Source organism: Hyperolius riggenbachi, chromosome 4, assembly GCF_040937935.1.
Source record: "Hyperolius riggenbachi isolate aHypRig1 chromosome 4, aHypRig1.pri, whole genome shotgun sequence".
In the NCBI taxonomy this organism is placed as follows: domain Eukaryota; kingdom Metazoa; phylum Chordata; class Amphibia; order Anura; family Hyperoliidae; genus Hyperolius; species Hyperolius riggenbachi.
Genome location: NC_090649.1, coordinates 254,252,372 through 254,275,401, shown reverse-complemented (window position 1 = coordinate 254,275,401; position 23,030 = coordinate 254,252,372). Strand labels below are relative to the sequence as shown.

General features: G+C 45.5%; 1 protein-coding gene across 2 annotated transcripts in view; it reads left to right on the top strand.

Moving 5' to 3' along the window:
• GABRR1 (gamma-aminobutyric acid type A receptor subunit rho1) overlaps positions 1–23,030 on the top strand; it is a 122,848-nt gene that overhangs the window by 77,745 nt on the left and 22,073 nt on the right. For both annotated transcript variants that reach the window (XM_068231135.1, XM_068231136.1), the window contains exons 3-6: positions 2,902–3,008; positions 10,980–11,047; positions 12,926–13,149; positions 16,847–16,929. In XM_068231135.1, the coding sequence (XP_068087236.1) occupies positions 2,902–3,008; positions 10,980–11,047; positions 12,926–13,149; positions 16,847–16,929 (482 nt within the window). The remainder of the gene's footprint in view (positions 1–2,901; positions 3,009–10,979; positions 11,048–12,925; positions 13,150–16,846; positions 16,930–23,030) is intronic.

The window sequence follows — 23,030 nt, the reverse complement described above, 5'->3', positions numbered from 1 at the left end:
ACCGCAAACAGCTGTTTGTGTAGTGACGGCCGTGCTGGACTAGTGCGCACCACGGCGAGAGTGTAGGCCGTGGCGGTTTTCAAACCCATATGGTCACCAGGCTGAGGTAGCTCAATGACAGAACAACAGCGACTGTCCAGCTGATCAAATTTGGTCTGTCCACAATGAAGCAAGGACCTTATTATCTTTGGTGTGCCACCCCCTGAGACACTCATATAGCCGGCGGTCATTGCTTCATTGTGATACGCAAGCCCCTTCACCGCGGCAAGGTAATGATCACAAAGGGGAATTGGCACATGTACATGCCTTTTGTTTTGTTGTTGCTACTGAAGTGCAGCCAGAAAAATTAGGCAGGCATATACACGCACCAGAAAAATTAATATAGCGGCCGCTGCTAGCAGCAGCCTTAAAAATTCAGGAATCCACCTGGAATCCTAGACCCTGTTGGTGGTGGCGGAGAAGGCAGTTAACCGGCCTGCGGGCAGAGATGCTGTGTGGGGAGCGACTTGGTCTTGGGGCAGGCAGTCACACGGCATGAGGCAAACAGACAAAAAAATGTCCACACCGCTGAGCCCTGGGGTGATGGCACTTTGGTGGTGGCGGCCGACTGAGTGTTAAGTGGGGTGCCAGAATAAGAGCAGGAGGAGGAAGATATGTCATGCTTCCGTGCGGAAGCTGAGTAAGATGAGGTGTTCTGTGTTAAATAGTCAACTATGTCCTGACAATATTGGGGGTTGATGGCACGTGCCTTCTTCTGAACACTGTACTTTGTTCGAGGGCCGCATGAAATCACGACAGCGCGACTTCGAACAGACCTGCCAGGTGGCCTGCCTCTGCCTTTTGTTTTGTCCATATTGGGGGGGATGATGTGAAAGGTATGCACTGACTTGACTAATACAATGTGCAATCACACAGGTGCAGTTAACAGGTATGCACGGAGTGGTATATCACACTGCATGCACTCACGTAGGTAGGTGGGTGCACTGAACACAACAGGTAGGTATATGCAGTGATGGGTATTATAATGTGCACCTGTCACACAGAGACAGGTACCAGACAGGCACAGTGACACTGCGTGCGCTCACGTAGGTAGGTGGGTGCACTGTGAACAACAGGTAGGTAGGTATATACAGTGATGGGTATTACAATGTGCACCTGTCACACACAGACAGGTACCGGACATGCACAGTGACACTGCGTGCGCTCATGTAGGTAGGTGGGTGCACAGTGAACAACAGGTAGCTATATGCAGTGATGGGTATTACAATGTGCATCTGTCGCACACATAGGTAGTCACTGAATGTGCTGGGCCTGGCAGTGACACACACAGTAGGAATTACCAAGGCTGTCTATGCAACACAAGTGTCAGTGGGACACACACACACACACACAAAAAATAGATCACAAGAACAAGATTAGCTCACAAAAGAGCTTTTGAGGGGTGCTTTTGTAGCAATAAGAATCAGCAAGGAGCAAGCTAACAAGCCTACAAGAGCCTAACTAAGCTTTCCCTTCTAATTAATGCAGGCACACGAGTGAGTCCAAAGCCTGACGCTGCCTGCATTTTATAAGGGGGGGTGGAGCTCCAGGAGGGAGTGTAGCCTGATTGGCTACAATGTGCCTGCTGACTGTGATGTAGAGGGTCAAAGTTGACCCTCATGATGCACTATGGGGGCGAACCGAACTTCCGGAACAGTTCACGTTCGCTGGCGAACGCGAACCACCGAAGTTCGCCGGAAACCGTTCAGGCCATCTCTATCAGCTTGACCTGGGCAGATTTAGTGAAGACAGGACATGGCCTTTCACCCTAATTAGTGATGCTTGTCTGTATGAGAAGTCATGTGATCATTTGAACAGATTATATATTTATAAGGCTCTGATTTGCTGACCAATGGGCTTGATTCACTAAACCGTGATACCTCATATCATGGGTGTTTTCACATTTGCACATGATCGTGAATTTTCACGCGCAATCCCGGCTGTTATTGCACGCAATCACAAATTTTTGCATGAAAATTCGTGATTGCGAGTGAAAATTCGCAATCGTACGCAAACACGTGAGCGAAAATGGCTGTGACATGAGTTATCACAGTTTAGTGAGACAAACCCCATGTGTGAAAGCAAGATGTGATCACAACAAATCAAAACCTTGCAAATCTGTCAGCAAATCAAAGTCAGGCCTAGAACCCACTACAAAGCGCTATCCCTAATCGCAATCAATAGAATTTTTAATGAGCGTTTTGTAAGGGATTTCATGAGCATTTTCTGGCAATTTTGGTAGCGATTTTAAAAAGTGTAAGCGTTTGCCAGCGATTGTGTAGCGATTTGCAATTATTCTTTTTAATTCTGATCGGTCCTTTCAATTAATTTTAATTTTTTTACAGTGTGCAGTAATTTAAAAACGCTAGCAAAATCGCTCTGTATAGCGATTCATGAGCGATTACGCCAGCGTTTATATACTTTACATTGCAGAAACACTAATGCAAAACGGTAATGCCCAAAAATGCTGCATGTCCTGCGTTTGCGATTTTGATAACCACAATTGCTCCAGTGGAAGTTGGCCCATCCATCAACATTAGCTGAGCATTTACAGAAATTGCTAGCGTTTTGAATCCCTCCCTAAACGCTCAAAAAATCGCTCTAGTGGGTTCCAGCTCTCATCAATGTTTGTATTTTAATTTTTACACACGAACGTCATTAATCCTAAATGGCGATGTACATATCTATTATTAATCTAGACTTCTGTGTATTCAGTTTGGTATCCTATTTAACACCATTTCCATTTTTTTCCTGGAAGAAGGTGCACTCAAACTTTTATTATTTTACTTGCATGAAAAGGGGTTTTTCAGAGTTGTTTACCATTTAATTGCTTACAATACATCTTGATTTTTTTTCATACAGCCCAGTTTTCAAAAGAAGTCCAGATATCACAAAATCCCCTCTAACGAAGTCTGAACAGCTGCTCCGAATAGATGACCATGACTTCACTATGAGACCTGGCTTTGGAGGTACCTCAGTTTTATTGGTTCTTTTCTAGTTTGCACCATATTTTGTTAAGTGTCAGTTAACAAATCAAACAATGGGCCAGCCTAATTGGCAAATTAGTCTTAAACCTTGTAAACACGCCTGACTGAAGTCAGGTAAGGCGGCCGGTAACGACCGCCTCAGCCGACAATCAGGCGTGTGTACGGCAGCCGGCGACCCCTGTTGTGTAATCTGCCGCGTAGATCTACTTACCCGCAGTGACGTTGATCAACCAGCCGATCAAATTGTTTGTGCTGCTTCCACGCGTGATGTCACACACGCAGAGCTCGTCGCTTCTCCCCCCCCCCTCGCATAGCAACACAGCGTGTAGTCAGCTAAATAGCTGACACGTGTGCAGGCCGGCCCAGTGATGTTGCCCAAGTGGATCAGGTCCTGATCCCCGACGGGCGACATTCATTGCTTGTGTGTACACGGCCTTACACACTGTATGTTCTTTTTATGGTGTGTCTTGTATGTTTACATGAGAACTTTTCTTTCACCTCCTTCCCCAAAGTTAAGCTAATGGAATACGCAGCATCATTCAGGTAATTGTTTATAGCAACACCAATGCTGCTTGAAATCTGAAATGCCAAATAGGGAGTGGTATTTTTGTTTGGCCTGAGCCTCTGCTGGCTGCTGCATTTGCTGCTCAACTCCTCTTCATATAAGCATTATTATAATTTGAGTTTTGTCACTGAGTTGTATAAAATTGGCCACAGGTCCGGAGCTACCATAGGAAAAAATGGACAATTGCCCCAGGGCCCCAGAGCCTGTAGGGGCCCCCAAGGTGTCCCTCCCCATCTTAACTGTTGCTCCCCAGGGACTCTGCAGAGTCTGTTAAGTTGGGAGGTGATTGGGGGAGGGTCAGCAGCCAGCTCAGGGGCCCAGGAGGGAAGTTTGGCAGCAACAAAGGGCCTCTAATTATGCGTTTTGGTCGGGGGGTGTGTGTTAGGGGGCCCCCAGGCTAATTTTGCCCTAGGGCCCCATTGTTACTTGAACCAGCCCTGATTGGCCATACACTGCATTGATGGCTGGCTTATCAGATAAGCAATCAGCATCTCCCTGATCGTCTACTTGGATTACCATCAGCACCACATAATAATTTGTTCAGATTTCAGCGGAAAAGGATCACATATCAATAGCACTCTGCATTGCAGATCTATAGAGCCCCTTCTGCTAGCTACCCCCCTCAACCCCACACGATGGCTGCACAATTAATTTAAGAATGGCTTTTTCTATCAGTGTTCAACCAATAAAATGTATCATCATCAGTTGAGGGCCTTCATTCTTAATAGATTTTCATTAGATCTGACAACTGTATCTCATCTAACTTCTCATCTATTAAAGAGGCCATACAGTGAAAAATTAATTAAAACTTTGTAAAGACATTAGATACTTGGAACCTTAAAAACGCTATTATCATGCATACTAGGCTAAGTGTTATGTATTGTGTTATAGAGAGTGAGGAGAGCTTGAGGCCTCCACTATTGGGAAATACAATAGCAATTGACTAAGATGTTCCAACCCCTTACATTACTGTTCCTTTAGGGAAGGTCACCTGCACAAAACAGGTAGATGTCTGCAGAGACAACAGCCTGTCTGATCATAAATAATCAGACAACAGAAATAAACGTCCGTAAGAACCCTCCACCGCAAATCCCAATTGTTTAAAAAAGTATTTCCCATGTGCTGAGTTACGATTCTGTGCAATCGTCATTATGTGAGGTCCAATTGCGAAATATAAGAGACAAGGGGCTTCACAATACACAGGGAAACTTCACAAAAATTGCCTAGTACTGCGTCTGCAATGAGAAGTACCGCAGCTGTAGTGTGATTTTCATGTGCTACCAGAGACCTATATCTAAGCACAATTGCACGGCAAATGCAGCAGCAGGCACTGGGATTGCACTCAAGTGAAAATCACAATGCATGCAATTACCATGGAAGAAAAGAGGGATTGCGATTACAGTGCTACTCATGGTTACTCATGGTGATTTCCCGGCACCAGAAAAGCATGCGGGATCCGATTTGTGGACCGCATTGCACTTAGTGGAAAAAGGCTCTTAGGGCCCTTTTCCACTAGCAAGCGTGATCGCAAGTGCAAATCACCTGCACTTGCGAGTGCGCAAGCTGTTTTTTCCACTAGCCGCAATTGCACATGTAGCCGTTGGGAACGTAGCACAATCGCAATGAGAATCGCGCTGGCCGGCAATTGCGATTCAGCTAAAAACGAATCATGGTAGTGACAAATGAGCACTGCGATTTATTGCGGTGCTCTAGTGATCAGCAAATGGCTGTGATCGGCTTTTTGAAGCCGATCACAGCCAGTGGAAAAGGGCCCTCAGGCTTTATACTCCAGAAGCACACATTTGCAGACCAATGCAACTCCCGACTTCTTAAGATATAACTGAATAACGACTGTAAAGATGTCTTTCAGGATTAGAAATTGTAATTTAAATTACTGTCTTGGGTGCCAGATGTCAATCTAATTCTGGGGATTCCGGCATATGCAAGATGTTGTGCAGGACATTGCTGAGAAGACTACATATACTGTACATTGACATAGCAAAAGCTTGCATCTCAATGTACATTATTGTTTCCAAGGCATCCAAGTCACATTATTGACAAGAAAACAGCCATAGTATGAGAAATGCTCTACTTTCAAAGAGCAATATACCATAAAGACCATAGACAGAGAATTTGGTGCTCATACAACAACACTGGTTGTCTATACATCATGCTTAGTTACCTTGGGCTATCACATTCCTGCCCATGATCCCCTGTGTAAACATAAATCCGAATCCCAGAACCAACAAGACCGACCCCAATTTCCAAAACCCTCCCCACCTTTTGTCTTCCCATGCCTCATTCTCGTGTTCATGAACCTGTTTGAGGACCAGAATAGATGCCCTTCAGGTAATTACGGCACTTCAAGCACACCCAAAGAGCCTTGCAATTGCTCCATGATATACCATTTGGTAAACTTAAAATTCCCTATTAGGGCTATCCTCTCTGTTTCTGACAGTTAATGTGTGATATATTTCCTTCAGAGTTAAGTTTGCATCTCCATACAAAACACATCTGAATGATCACATAGTAAAAACATTTCTAAGTCCTTTTACAAGTCCAATTCTAGGCACAAATATGGTTAAGCCCTTTGTAAGCCAGCCACTTCCTACCAAATCAGTTGATTTGGGCACAGATCACGTCTGAGACAATCCTGACAGGAAACAGTCTAACAATGCATATGTACCCCATCTAGCTTACACGGCCCACTTTCTAAACTCTGCCGCATAAACCGCCACCAGATTACGACCCTGCCTGAGAGTTTAAAGTTTCCTCTCAGCAGTAATCGAAATATCCGGATCATCATATATAATGGCCATGGGCTCTGCTATAGGCCACTGTGCAAAATACGCCAACAAGGTAACTTGGGCACCGGTAGTGTGGCTAAATAGTAATCGGCACCTCAATTAGTGGTGGGTAATATGGGCGCTGAGTGGAAGTTTGGCTATTTAGCTAGGAGCAGTAGCGCCACATTAATTAGCAGAAGGCACTTAATCGTTCCTGGGGCTGTCACTCCTCCTTCATTTATGCCTTCAGGAAACCAGCAGTATTGGGCGAGCAGTATGCAAAACAAAGGGAGTTTTGTTTTATGTACTTTTTAGTAAAAAAAGGATGCCTAGTAATATTGCAGTGGCTAGGGCAAATCAGAATCTGAATCAGGTTATTCCCAAAATACAGAGGGTTTGGAATTATTTTTGGCACAAACAGGCTCAGTAGTAGTAGTACAACAAAAACACGAGGTATAGGTAGTAGTACAACAAGAAACACAAAAATATACAGTGGTGAGGCGTACACAGGCACCTACGAGGGTGGGGAGGTTAGATCAAGGGGGGGAGGGGAGGATGGGGGGCTAGGTTGAGAAGCTGGACAGCTTGGAGGAAGAAAGAGTTTGTTTTTAGTGGTCTTGTTGGGTAAGGACCTGTAGCAGTGGGCCCGATGGGAGAAGATTGAGATAACAGTTTCTGGCGTGACAGAGGACTTTTGTTATCTTGATGGCCTTGGAACTCGGACTGGGGGAGTAGAGAAGGTGGAGTGGTGGAAGGGGGCCCCCAATTATCCTTTCTGTGGCATTGATCACTCTCTGTAGTTTATACGTGTCGACTGGCGGAGGCCCCTGCATACCAAACGATGATGAAAAGCATAGTATTGACTTCATGGTTGAAGAGTAGAAGCAGGTCATAAGTCTTGCAACATGCCAATTTTTTCAATTGACGCAGGATAAACAGTCGTTGTTGGGCTTCTGGTGGCATTTTTCCCACCCTAGGTCACTGGAGATGGTGGTACCCAAGAAGCGGACGTACGTGACTCTATCAACCTCTGTGCCATCAATGACAACCGGGGGGAGTGCAGGGGGCCTTTCCTGAAGTTGATGATTAGATCTTTAGCTGTTTTGAGAACAAGCTGAATTACACCAGTTACAGATGTTCTCGGTCTCTTAGCAATAGGCTTGTTCATCGCTTCTGTCTATAAAGCCTAGGATGGTTTTGTCATCCGCAAACTTGATGACTTTGACAGGGTTGTTTGCTGAGGTGCAGGTATTTGTGTACAAAGAGAACAGGATTGGGGGACAGGACAAACCCCTGGGGGATTGGGATTGGGCCCCTGTGTTAGTGACTCGCACCTACGAGGAGAAGGTGTCAAGACGAACTATCTGAGTCCTGTTTGTTAGAAAGTGTTTCAGTCAACCACTGAGGCTGGGATGCACTTTGAGGTAAACTAGCTTGTCAAATAGGATGTCAGGGCTAATGGTGTTGACAGCGGAGCTGAAATCCAGGAGGAGAATCCTGGCATAGGTGTTAAGCATGTCTAGGTGGTTCACCATAAAAAAAAACCATGAAGAAAACATCACAACTATTTTTCACTTCTGGTTGAAGAGTTGAAAAATACATTTTCATATTTAACTATGTACAGGGATAGGGGTCTAACAGACTTATTTATACATTATTCTGCAGCTTAACCACCCTGGCGTTCTATTAAGATCGCCAGGGCAGCTGCATGAGGGTTTTTTTTAAATAAAAAAAAAAATATTTCATGCAGCCAACTGAAAGTTGGCTGCATGAAAGCCCACTAGATGGCGCTCCGGAGGCGTTCTTCTGATCGCCTCCGGCGCCCAGAATAAACAAGGAAGGCCGCAATGAGCGGCCTTCCTTGTTTTGCTTAGATCGTCGCCATAGCGACGAGCGGAGTGACGTCATGGACGTCAGCCGACGTCCTGACGTCTGCCGCCTCCGATCCAGCCCTTAGCGCTGGCCGGAACTATTTGTTCCGGCTGCGCAGGGCTCAGGCGGCTGGGGGGACCCTCTTTCGCCGCTGCTCGCGGCGGATCGCCGCAGAGCGGCGGCGATCGGGCAGCACACGCGGCTGGCAAAGTGCCGGCTGCGTGTGCTGCTCTTTATTTCATGTAAATCGGCCCAGCAGGGCCTGAGCGGCACCCTCTGGCGGTAATGGACGAGCTGAGCTCGTCCATACCGCTAAGGTGGTTAAAGGACACCTGAACTGAGAGGCATATTTATAACTAGTACTAGTTGCCTGGCATAGTGCTAATCTCTTTGGCTGCAGTAATGTCTGAATCACACACCTGAAACAACTATACAGCTAATTTAGTTAGACATCAGTCAGAAGCATCTGATTTACATGATAGTTCAGGGTCTACGACTGAAAGTATTAGAGGCAGATGATCAGCAGGACAGCCAGGCAATGTGCTATGTTTAAAAAGAAATAAATATGCCAGCCTCCATATCCCTCTAAGTTCAGGTGTCTAATAAGAGTGGCAACTTAGCTAGTATACAGTATCTCCTTCTCATGGTCAGTTTCTTCTTATGTCCCATTATTTATACTGGTGCACATACTGTATCTTCAGTGTCATTGGCCATTGAACTCAATCCTGCGGGCAACACTGAGGGGAATGAATACTGTACAGACGCATTGCTCCAGTATACCAGCAAATTGTATCCATGGAGATGGGATTTTTTATCTGAAATTGTTGTTTTTTTTTCATTTGGAACTACTATAAATGTATTTACCTGCAGTAGCAGATCACTGTTTCTCAGCTTCTCCTCATTAGTAGCCTGATATCTCCCAGCACCCCGCTCCGTGGAAGTCACAACTCTGCACCTGTACTCTGAACTCTGTGTTACACACATCAAGTCTGACTACAGTCTCCACCACAAGCAAGCCTCCCTAGTTACTAATAGCCTAGGGAAAGCCACATCCCTGCAGATCTCATATGTCCCTCAGGTAGCTGAGTTCAGAGTGTGGGGGAAAGAAGGAAGTGTAAGGAGGCATCAGACTGCTGGTAGCGGATCAGCAAATTTCGGCACAGCACTGCCCCAATAAGCTGTAATTAGAATTATGGCTATAGGGGCACTCAGTGACTAATTTGGATGCTGGTGATTCACGGAGCTCAAATGAGGAAAAAAACAGGGTAATCCACCCGCCAGCAATAACTGGTGCACAAATTACATGTCACCCTGAGTTGAGACAACCTAAAGGGGCAATAGTATTTACCACAGCCCCAAGTTTCAGCGGGAGCATGGTGAAGGCGTCTCTTACCTTCAATGTGCCCGCAGCCATTTTAAATGTACGCATTGGTGGTGAGGAGCGGGAGAACTGAGATCTGCAGTATTGCCTATACCGCAAACACTAAATGTTTTTGCAGATTAATATAAAATCTTAATTTTCTATGCTTTTCCTAAGAGTTGCATTAAAATGTAAGGTGAAATTGTTTTTTCAATTACCTTTTGGATGGTGTTTTACAGTTTACAGAACCCAGCCATTTTGTTGTGTTTAAAAATAAACTCTGTTAAGGTGGCCATACATCAGGCGACTTGGCGACCGATTGACCATCCGATTCGATTATTATAATCGATCAGATGAAAATCTGTGCCATCAAGTGCATGGCCAATCGACGATGTGACCAATTTTGGCCTGAAATGGGTTGCATTAATTGTTCGGACATGGTGCAAGATGTTGGCCTGCCGTGGTCGGTCGGGTGCGTGGCGGTAATGACGAGTCATATCAGGATAAGCGACAAAGCCCCTGATGCGCCTCCCCCCAATGATCAATGTGCTTCCCCCGGTGCCCAGTGCACTATACATTACCTATCCTCGGCCGAGCTAGCCCAGAGCCAGCATTGGCCGCGAACAAGTAATGTATAGGTAATGTATAGTGCACATTGACCATTGGGGGGGGGGGAGCATTGGGCTGGCGAGGCAGCAGGTGCGGCGTCACAGGGCTGATTCCGGATTAATTTCAGTATGAAATTGAACGGGAATTGGCCTGCAGTGTATGGTCTGGTAACAGATCTCTCTCCAATCAGATTTGATAAGATGATCATCTGATGTATGGGGCACCTTTACTCTTGGAGCTTTTAATCAAGAAATCTGTCCCTCTTCTTATCTGTTAGACCCAATCAAATACAATAAGTTGGTCAGCAGAATTAAGAGGGAATTAGAAAATTTCTACATTTTGCAGACACATTTTGTTTTTAAATGTATAAATTACAAATGTTCTCTCCATTCAATATTCAATACAATGAAACTTCAAGGACTTATTCTCTGCTACCTGTAAGGCCTGTTTGCTGCTGGTACAACAGCTACCGGCCTCTTGGGAGGCATTCCCCACCGCCCCTGCATCCTCTGCTCAGTCACCTCCTGGCGCTTCACTTAGACAATGCAGCCAACATCTTCCCCAACACTTACAAACCCAGGCCTCAGTAACGCACACTAGTGACCCCTGGCGGATCCGCTGGCCATGCATGCGCACAATGGCTGACACAGGTGGAGGATGCAGGAACCCTATCATTTTATTATATAGGATGCAGTTCAGCAGAATTTTGCTTTATACTCAGTAGATACATCAAGGCATAATTTCCTCAAATATTTTTCTAGGTCCCGCAATCCCTGTTGGAGTAGATGTACAAGTTGAAAGTCTGGACAGCATTTCTGAGGTTGACATGGTACGTAAAAACAAATGCTGTATGAATGCAAGACTATCAATCTATTTGTCACACAACTCACACTACATCATAATACATCGTAATACAAGTTCACAGTGATATGGCAGCTTGCATTTTCTTATTTCAATTTTACAGAAATATTAAACTATCAAACTGCTGGGCAGTTTAGAAGGCAGCCAGTAGGGGTAGGTAGCACAGGTGAACTCCATGGGAGGCTGCAAAGCATACTCTCAAAAAAGGCAGCTGCAATAATTTGGGCACCGGGGAAAACCACAAGTAGATTATCTATTGGGCACTGGCTAATTCTGAGAGTAGCATATCAGTAATATTTACTTATGTTTTACAATAGCCTAACTTAACCTTCTTCTCACACTAACCCTAGCTGCTTGGTTACTCACCTGATATAAATAGGGTGTGTTGGAATACCAATGAAATGTGCATACATGTATGCAGTAGTATAGATGAGAATGATGTCTTGATTATGCTGCATTTATTCCTGAAAAATGTACTCAAAGGCAGGATTATGCTTTAAACATCAAATTGTGATTGCGGTACCCAGAATCCCATCTGTACAACCCTTGCTGCTTAAAGCCACATCTAGTGACCTAGATCTTAAACACATGCCTACGTATGGAGAGCACTAGGTTTTTACTGTGCAGAATTTATTATGGCTATTTAGTCATGCAGATATATTCCTCTTTTTATGTAAATTAATGGAATGAATTCCTGTTTATATAGTCATAAAAGCCTGTACCATACAGTGGGAAATTTACATTTAAACTGCTGATGTATATAGGAAGAAAAATTACTAAAGGGTGTATGGCTACTTCGTTTCTGTATCTCTGGGGTAACGAGCTGCTTAATTCTGTTATCTGGTGGCACCTGGCTACTTAATTCCTTAATCTGGGGGCACATTGTAGCCATCTAGATGTTAGCTTATAGACAACAAAACAGTCTATACCTGCCAACCATAAAGGCTAAACAGATCCATCCAAAATGGTAATATACTATATAGGCAAGTTCAGTTTTCTTATTAGTTTTGCCATAATATTAACGTGAACCATTGAGGTCATTTATCATTGTGTTTGATTGTGGAGTGGAAGAGTTGGGGCTGAGCTATGTCACAAGGAGATGTGGGGAAGATTTGGTGGGGAGGAGGAACCACGCTGCCTCTAATACTTTTAGCCATAGACCCTGAACAAGCATGCAGCAGATCAGATGTTTCTGACATTAAAGTGGACCCAAATTAAAAATACAAGATTTCAGAAATAAAATCTATTTTCTAAATTATAATAGTAAATAGCAGCCTTTTTTCAGCTGCATGATGACAAATATAAAATATTTTACATTTATTGGAGGAACCCCTCCCTTCCTTTCAAATTGCCGGGATTTTTCCAGCAAAATGGTGGAGTAGATGGTGTCCAGCAATGGAGGAATTGCTCATGGCTGCCCTCAGTATAACCCTAGCTATGAAAAGAGAAGGGTGAAAAGCATGCACTGAAATGATCATAGGTTTGAAGGAGTGTTTATTTATCTTTGTATGTGTCAGAGTGGTGCAACTAAATATTTTTAATTAAAAAAATGTTTGGTTTGGGTCCGCTTTAATGTCAGATCTGAAGATTAGCTGCATGCTTGTTTTTGGTGTGATTCAGACACTACTGCAGCCACATTGATCAGCAGGGTTGCCAGGCAACTTGTATTGTTTAAAAGGAAATAACTATGGCAGCCTCCGCATTCTTCTTACGTCAGTTGCCCTTTAGGGCTGGGATGAATACACATACTGTATTATACAAGTATGGTTAGTCCTCGATGCAGTTGAGCTCCTAGCATCATTATTTTTCAGTATTTGTATTTCAGTTGTGCCTTCTCATTTTGCAGGACTTCACCATGACCTTGTACCTTAGACACTACTGGAAAGATGAGCGGTTATCTTTTCCCAGCAGCAACAACCAAAGTATGACCTTTGATGGGAGATTAGTGAAGAAGATTTGGGTTCCAGACATGTTCTTTGTCCATTCAAAAAGGTCCTTTATTCACGACACCACCACAGACAATATCATGCTGCGGGTACAGCCTGATGGAAAGGTGCTCTACAGTTTAAGGTAATGCCAGACTTCCAGCCTTGTGTGCTGCTAGATTTATGGCAGGAATTACAGCACTCTGGTGACATCCTGTGGTGATGACAAGAAATTATATTTTCAAACTCTACTAATATTCTGTTATCCACCACAATACATCAAATGCTCAGAGGTAGGTATCCGCCAAACATCAAAACAAAAAAAGGCTTACCAGCTCCCAACAACCCACATTATAAGGTTGTAAAATGGCTCAGGTAACAGATAACGTCCAGGGAACATCAGACGTCGTGAAGATCCAGTGGATTCCGTATGGAGGTAAAGTTTCAGGACTTTACATAAGAAAACAAAAATGACAATATCTAAGCGTAACCCGTTTATTTAGATAAAATTTCTTTAAAAGGCAGTGGATATAAAAACAATAACTCACATACGGGGCCCATAAACTGGGAACCCCGGAAGATTAGCGCGCATGTAATGGTCAATCGTGGATCAATAGACAATGGTGCCACCTGTTACCTTCCTTCCCGACAGGTTTCGCAGTCTTTCGTCATCTGGGGGCGGCCTTAATACAAATGTTGGGATATTTCTTGATTTATAGTGTTATACTGCAAATGTAAAACTTAATATTACTGTGGTTCCTATACATTAATACAAAATCAACTATCCTGCCATTTTGATCACTTTATTTAAGGTCTCTTTTGCACTATTTCGATTTTACTGCATGAAGCCACTAAGGCAGTGAAAGTCTATGGAGATAGCGATGGCAGTAGTTAATTAGATGCATAGCCCCCACACAGTGATCCGAGTTACCGCATGGTCTGTGCCTACCGCACGATTATGCAACAATGCAAGTCTATGGCGACGCAGTCAAGTGTAAATGATGAGTGCGGTGTGGCGCGCATGTGCAAACCGTCAGGAAACTCTCTGCCGCAGGGTCATGTTTGGATTTGTGGCAGGCTCCCTTGCACGTGTGTATGTACATTATCAGTCATCTTTAAAACTATGCTGTGTTCCTTTTCTTCCTTTTTCTTGCTGTAAGAATTTTCCTCTCTGTAGGGGTGTAAGTTTCTGTGCAGTCAGACTGTAGCGTAACTCTGACAGCTAACTACTTTGGCCCTGTTCCCCCTAATTAAAAACCATGTCAGTTTCTGCATCAGAAAAACAGATGTTCATGGATCCTATGTTATTGACCCATTGGGTTAAGCGGCCTGCAAAACTGCCAGCATGTCGATGGAATCATTGGGAGCTTATGAGAATGGACAGTGTCTGTACTCACTAGGCTGGTTGCCACATACGTCCCTGCTCTACTCACCTGTCTTCTGTGTCTGCGGTCATCCCAGGTGTTTCGCCAATGCTGCCACACTACTCGACACCAATTCATGGTGGGACAAGTGCTTGTATGCAGATTGGAACCCAGGCAGAAGCATCAGACTCACCTTGGATTGCAAAAGACCAATAGGAATCCTCCCTCTCCAAGAGAAGATCCAGTTTAATTACATTTTTCAGCTGTGTGAGGCCCCGGCCTTCATGTTATAGGGCCAGTGCAGCCTGGAATTCCCTAGATACAGCCCTCCGCAGTCATGAGTCCCACACCCTATGGAATTGTGTAATGTATCATTGTGTTTAAGTTATCTTTCATCATTGCGTAGCTGATATTTTCAATGACTGTGGACAATCTCAATTCTTCTTTTTGCCATTGAGAGGCTACATATAGATTCCTATACACGTATAGATTGCCATCCAATGTTGCAAATAGATCTATCCCCCCCCCCCCCCCCCACCCCATCCTTCATACACTGCACATAGATTTTCAATAGATTTCACCATCTATTGAAAATCTATCGAACCGCAGCAAAGCACCATTTGATACAGTGCAACATTATGGGCTGTTAATGTACCATCACTCCCATGCCGCTTTTGATCATAATTTAGATAGATTTTTTCACAACAATACAGCTCATAACACTACAGATTTCCTGCAGATTGGATTAGGGTTTCTGAATCTGCCAGCCAGGGAAAATCAATGCATGTATGGCCAACTAAGGTTTTGGTTGCAGCAGTGACTGTCCAGGTTTTGCTTTACTAGTAATGAAATTCTAGATTTTATTTAAAGCAAATAATTTTAGTAGGAGGGGAATGAGGTAGATCTCAAGTTGCTAGGAGCAAACTTGGGTTCCTTTTCTTAGAAACTGCTGGAGAGGTGTAAGCCCACCTATTTCAACCACATTAAAGCCAGAGGGTCTCAGTTCTGGAATGGAAAGACTGAGGCAGTTGGTAGAAGCCAACGGACTATCCATAGGCTTCCCTCTATGAACTATTCATAGGCTTCCCTCTATGGACTATCCATAGGCTTCTCTCTATGGACTATCCATAGGCTTCCCTCTATGGACTATCCATAGGCTTCCCTCTATGGACTATCCATAGGCTCCCCTCTATGGACTATCCATAGGCTTCCCTCTATGGACTATCCATAGGCTTCCCTCTATGGACTATCCATAGGCTTCCCTCTATGGACTATCCATAGGCTTCCCTCTATGGACTATCCATAGGCTTCCCTCTATGGACTATCCATAGGCTTCCCTCTACTGAGGTATATATCTTTTCACATTTTTATCTCACATGTACACTTTAGTATTAAGTATAAGGGCCCTATCACACTATGTGCTGCAAAGTCAGTTTTGATGTGCTGCACATGGGCCCATATGCAATTCACTTTTTCTCCTTAGTTTTCTCTAAGTTGAGATTTTCACACCTTGTCAATAAAATGCCTTCTACGCCCCAAGCTAGCAAGAAAATATACAAAATAATTGTGATAGTACTTTTTCTACTATGTTTGTTACTTTTTTTAATCGTGAAATGCTGAAAAGGTATTTTATAGAGAAGATAAAAAATTATCACCTAGAAGAAAACTTAGGAGAAATAGTGAATTGCATATGGGCCATGGTGTGAGATCCGCATGGTAACTTGAAAGTCCATAGACCTTTATGTTACCATTCACAGTATAGTTGTGTGTTTCCGACCGCTGCAATGTAATGAGGCAATTTATTGGACGATGCACGCATTTTCCCATTGGGTTTTATTGTGCTGCAACCGCTGATATCCTTGCTGTACATTGGAACATGCATGCTGCGCATTGGAAACGCATGCACAAGATCACATTTGTGCATGTGTTTTGTAGTGTGACAGAGGCCTAAGTGAGCAAATTACATCATGCAGGCTGTAAATGGAATAACACACTGCTGGCCACTTCATGTCTACAGAGTCCCTCTAGGCACACATGAGTAAACATGTGGTTATTAGGTTAGTGTTAGGCATCGGTCGAGGACGAACTCGTGTGAGAAGAGGGTTAGGTTTTAGTAAAATATCTGTAAACTTTACTGAAATATTTTACTACCGGAATTAGCCACTGCCCAATAGTAGAATATCTGTAATTTTACTGACATTCCACTAGCGGCTTTCCCTAGTGCCTAGTGCCCAAATTATCACGGTATCTTTTTTAAATGTATGCCTCAGTAGTGCCTCCTAGCTGCAGCTATTATCTCAACATCCAATATTTACCCTCAGCAACTCCTTTGGCTTTTTATACCTCTGGCAGCAGGGAATGACTGAATTCAGGTGCGGCATTTGATGTATAGTTTTGCCATTATTAACACTCATCCTTTTAACTTATGACGACAGTTTATAATGCATTTGAGATGACATTAGTTTGTTTTGTTTTCAGAGTTACGGTCACAGCAATGTGTAATATGGACTTCAGTCGATTCCCTCTGGACACCCAATCCTGCTCCTTGGAAATTGAAAGCTGTAAGTATCAATCACTTGTATTAGTAGGACCCTAACATATTCATTCTCATTTCTTCATACATACTGGAAGAAAGAGTCTCTAAAAGCAATCATAATAGCAAGACCATATAAACATACAAACATATAAATAACATTATAACAATTTATCTATTTTTCTGTGTACACTTTTGAAATGATTTGCCTCCACATTATGAAGTATTAATAGTAGTTACTAACAGCATGAATAAATATACACAGGTTCTTGAGTGCTGCCGTGAGTAAGTTGATTTACAGTCACAAGGAGAAGTCAGGCTCTAGCAGCAGTCACCCTCAGCTTCCAGCAGCAGCAAACACACACATACTCTATCGCACTCACCCTCCAGCAGCTGTCACACTCAGCCTCCAGCAGCAAACACATGCATACTCTATCACACTCGGCCTCCAGCAGCTGTCACACTCAGCCTCCAGCAGCAGCAAACACACACATGCTCTATCACACTCACCCTCCAGCAGCTGTCACACTCAGCCTCTAGCAGCAAACACATGCATACTCTATCACACTCGGCCTCCAGCAGCTGTCACACTCAGCCTCCAGCAGCAAACACATGCATACTCTATCACACTCGGCCTCCAGCAGCTGTCACACTCAGCCTCCAGCAGCAAACACACACATGCTCTATCGCACTCGGCCTCCAACAGCTGTCATACTCAGCCTCCAGCAGAAAACACACACATGCTCTATCGCACTCGGCCTCCAGCAGCTGTCATACTCAGCCTCCAGCAGCACACACACACATGCTCTATCGCACTCGGCCTCCAGCAGCTGTCATACTAAGCCTCCAGCAGCAAACACACATGCTCTATCGCGCTCGGCCTCCAGCAGCACACACACATACATGCTCTGTCACACTCCGCCTCCAGCTGCAGTAAACACACACATGCTCTGTCGCACTTAGCCCCCAGCTGCAGCAAACACACACTCAGTCTCTAGCAACAGCAAACACACACTCAGCCTCCAGCAGCAGCAGGTTCTGGAGTGCTGTCTTCAGTAAGTTGATATACAGTCACAAAGAAAAGTCACTGTGGTACGCGTTGTCAGGAACCGACCCGCGGCACGCCTGCGTATGCGGTTCCCGACTGCGGGTTTGACCAGATCAAGCGGGGAGCAGCCTTATTTAAGCTACAAACAAGGCTGTGACCCCCCAGAACACTTCTCACTGCCACCACTAGCGGTTCGCTAGACACGTCCCCTCAGCTGTCGAGGGCTAAACACGCAATCTGCGTTTTCGTATTTGGGTCAGCTTTGTGCTTAGGCCGAATACGAGAACGCCACGCACCCACACACAGTTGCAATCTTACACTGTAATGAAGCAAAACCACTAACAGTCGTTCCGAACGATACTGTTAGCCACTCTGCTGTCGCTACTCGCACTGGCGTTTTTCGTACGTTGGGTCAGCTGCGCGCTTTAGGCCAACGTATGACAAACGCCCCCACACACAATGCAATTACACTTTCATATGGTAGTGTTGCTCAAGCGTACAAATAGGCATGGACTATACACAGTTGCACTTCAATCTCTTCTAGGCTATGAGTGTTAGTTTAGCACAGCAGAAGTCAAGCTTATTAAATAATGATTTAATATTCCATAAAAACATAGAACAATGCAGAACTTAATATATACAAAAGATTACAAAAAGACAAAGTAAAAATGTTACAAGATAAAAGTTACAAAAATAAGAGGTTACAAAGATACACACACGGATATTTGCGTAAAAATAAACGGGGGGAAAAAGAACGTTACCAGCTTAGAACGTTGTTTGACGGGAGGACGCCGTTTCGACCAGGAGTCGCGATCATCTCTAGCTAAAGCGCTACCTCCAAGAGAAGATTCTTATTAGGTATCTGCCTCTGCTTTTTATACTCTGAGCTACACCTGGAGGCTGCAACTTCCTTGGGGAGGGGAGGAACTAGGTTTTAATTACATCTCAGACATTTCCATTTCCAGGTAAAAGTCTATACATCAAAGATTGTGAAGTGAGGCTTTCAACTCCAGGTGAAAACTTGATTAAGGCTTTTTCCTGTCTCCGTTTTTAAAGTCTGCAGAGATTCCAACCCCCTTCCAATAGATGTAATTTACAGGGTATCGTTTGCACCTCCACTAATAATTTAATTTCCAGTAGCCTGTCATGTACATTTCCAACATTCCTGTGTTAGTCTCCAGACTCTGGTCCTCTTGCTTTGTGTATTGAGACAATGGGCTGTCTCCTGGGTTCAAAAAGCCAGGCAGATAATCCCATTAGCACTCTCAGAGGAACTGCATACAGAAACTCAAAGCACCTCATATGGTCAAGACAATCACCCATTTCCTTGCCCCAAGCAACTCAAGGTAACAGCTCCTTTCTGGCATACCTACACGGAACACAGGCAGAAAAATGAAAGAATATGTTCCTTTATTCCTAACATCATCAGCACCCCAATATATCACCACACCTCCCCTCTTTAGAATGGGGCAAGGCAGATGATCTTCCCAGATTATCCTGCCAGCCCCTACAATGTTGGTTCTGCTTGACGGGACAGCCCATCAGCATTCCCATGATTGCTCCCCTTCCAGATGGCGCTGGCAGGTGAATCTAACGAATCATCCTGCCAAAGCCTACATTGGCGGCCTGGCCGGGTGGGGAAACCCTTTAGCATCCTCAGGAGGGTTCCCCACCTGTCAGTTAGCTCCCAGTTATACGAATGGAAAGCTAGGTCAGGTTTCGGCAATGTGTCGTTGCCCTTGTCAACCGGACGTAACCACCCAGGGGAATGTGGGTCAGTGACGACCGTGAATTCGCGACCATAAAGACAGTGCTGCAGCTGGGGAAGGGTTCCAACCGTCGCTACACGCACTTTCTCTATAGTGGCAGGAGCTATCTCTCTGTCCTTTTGGGGAACGATGATCTGCCGGTCTGCCTCCTCCACTTCAGACAGCTCCGAGGGAATAACTTCCCAGAACCCTCTCAGCCCGCTCCTCCCAACCGGTGACCTGCTGGCTAGCCCCCTGAGCTCTTCCAGGCTGCTGTCAAATCGAACAGCCCCAGAGAGCTCAGTGCTGCCTGTCACACATTCTAGGAAGGCTGCAGATGGAGAGGCTCCTGGGCCCTCAGGGCCAGGTTCCGAATTGGATGTGGCTGACCCAGCAGCATTTGCCACTTCGGTGGACAGTCCCTGTGCTGTAGACCCGCTAGCGCTGCGGGTTACCACGGCAGCTGAGGGAGCGCCCCCATTACACACATCATAAACCACATCACCGTTGGTCTTAAAAACGTCTGAAGGGGGAAGACCTGGCCTGGTGCCGTCTGCCCCTTCAGTGGGCAATCCATCTGCTGCAGCCCAGCGAGCAATGCTGGTTACTCCTGCAGCCGGCGGAGTGTCCACCTGACACACAGCATTATGTAGCACCACACATATGACATCAGCATTATCCGTCTTACACATATTGACATTTAGAACATTACATTCCACATCAACATTATCTGCTGCATTATACCCAGTGCTACCCAGCACTTCACAAGTAGCCTCAACAGTTCTTGCATCGATCGCCTCGATAGTCCGTGCGTCATAAAGGACATCATCAGTTTCTGCATTCTCCGGATCAACATGTCCCACTCCAGGCCTAGGCACTGGAGAATCACTAGGGCTGGCTCCTAGTATACAGTCCGTAGCCCCTGGGGCCTCACCAGCACTCCCCACTTGCACTGCGTTATCACACAGTACCTTACAAGAGTCCAGAACTTCTGCTGGGGATGCAGGCTCCACAGGGCTTGGAGTAGGCTCATACCGGGCTACTAACCGTCCCAGGTCAGTACCCAGCAAAACGTTGGTGGGGATTTTGTCAGTTACCCCAACTTCTTTCATTCCGCTGCCGGCCCCCCAATTCAGGTGGACCAAGGCGGTGGGTATGGCTGGGGCGACACCCCCAATTCCTCTGACAGCAATCGTTTTCCCAGGTATGTACTGCTCTGGGTTCACAAGCTGGGGATGTATGAGAGTCACTTCTGCTCCAGTGTCTCTCAGCCCAGTGGCAACTGTACCCCCAACCGTGACAAGCTGCAGATTCTCTGCATAGCCAGTGGCATTCCTGGTAGCACACAGAGCAGTTGGGACTTCAGGGGGGGTTGAGGCCTCACTGGATTTTGGGGCCTCCCTCTTCCTCTCTGGGCAAGTCGTGCTGATATGACCCACCCTGTCACATACAAAGCATTTCCGAGTGTCAGTGGTTGGTTGCTTGAATCCAGGAGACAGCGGTGCTTGCCTCCTCTGGGTGCTGGGTGAAACAGGTTTAGCAATCTGTTCTCCTCTCCAGCTGGGCGTAGTAGTCCTCCGGGACTCGGGTGCTCTATGGGCCGTGTAGGAATCGGCCATTTCCGCAGCCTCATCCACTGTCTTTGGTTCTCGATCCAGCAGAAACAGCCGGACCTCAACAGGACAGGTGTGTATGAACTGGTCTTTTATCATCAGCTCCTGCAGGGCATCCAAGGTTTTGACTGACAGTCCTTTTAACCACTGCTGGAAGGCAGTGCGCAGGTTGCAAGCATGATCCAGGTAGCTGTCATTAGGACCTCGCTGCACTGTCCTGAAACGTTTGCGATACACCTCTGGCGTGAGGTGGTATCGCGCAATGATGGCTTTCTTAATCGCCTCAAAGTCTGTTTCTTCCTCATGGGGGAGACTCACAAACGCCTCCAGGGTCTTGCCTCTCAGCCCTGGTGTGAGATATCTTGCCCACCGCTCACGGGGCACCCCATACTGCCGACAAGTCCTTTCAAACCCCTGTAGGAAAGTGTCTATGTCAGAGTCCTTGTCCATAGCGGGGAACTTATCCAGGGGGATCCTGTGGACTCGCTCACCTTCGCGTTCTGCGGGTCCAGCAGACCGGTTCTGCTGCTGAAGTTTAGCCAGCTCCAGCTGGTGTCGCTGTGCAGCTTGTTCCCTCTCGGCCTGTCGGTGCAGTAGGATCAGTTTTAGGCGCAGTTCGGGCTCAGCCGAACCTAGTAGCTGTAGGTCGGCTTCCAGAGATGTCATCTCTGTGTTCTGTGGATCATCCAGGACATCGTCTCCACTCGCATTCTGTGGTGGGAGCGATTCCTCCTGTGGCGTGTCGTGAGTTGCATCTGCTGACGTTGAAGCACGGGCTTGCTCTGCCTCATCATACTCCTCGAGCGCATGAACTAACTGCTCCTTAGTCTGGCCGCTCACCGTCTCGATGCCTTTGTGCTCACACAGGTTGAGTAGTATCTCTTTGTTTTGCCTTGCATAGCTGGATGCTTTCTGAGCCATCGTGTTGCAAAAAATAAAGAGAAAAAAGGGGGGAAGGGAAAGCAAATACCAAGTGTGTATCCTTGAACAAAAAAAACGTATATAGATTCTGCACTGAGTAGACTTCTGTAGGCTAGTTGCTTCTAGCAAGCTTCCAGCCTTTAGTACTCAGAATAGCGAGCTAAACTGCGTACTAATGTACTAAACGATACCACCACTGCCAGCCAATTATGTCAGGAACCGACCCGAGGCAGGCCTGCGTATGCGGTTCCCGACTGCGGGTTGACCAGATCAAGCGGGGAGCAGCCTTATTTAAGCTACAAACAAGGCTGTGACCCCCCAGAACACTTCTCACTGCCACCACTAGCGGTTCGCTAGACACGTCCCCTCAGCTGTCGAGGGCTAAACACGCAATCTGCGTTTTCGTATTTGGGTCAGCTTTGCGCTTAGGCCGAATACGAGAACGCCACGCACCCACACACAGTTGCAATCTTACACTGTAATGAAGCAAAACCACTAACAGTCGTTCTGAACGATACTGTTAGCCACTCTGCTGTCGCTACTCGCACTGGCGTTTTTCGTACGTTGGGTCAGCTGCGCGCTTTAGGCCAACATATGACAAACGCCCCCACACACAATGCAATTACACTTTCATATGGTAGTGTTGCTCAAGCGTACAAATAGGCATGGACTATACACAGTTGCACTTCAATCTCTTCTAGGCTATGAGTGTTAGTTTAGCACAGCAGAAGTCAAGCTTATTAAATAATGATTTAATATTCCATAAAAACATAGAACAATGCAGAACTTAATATATACA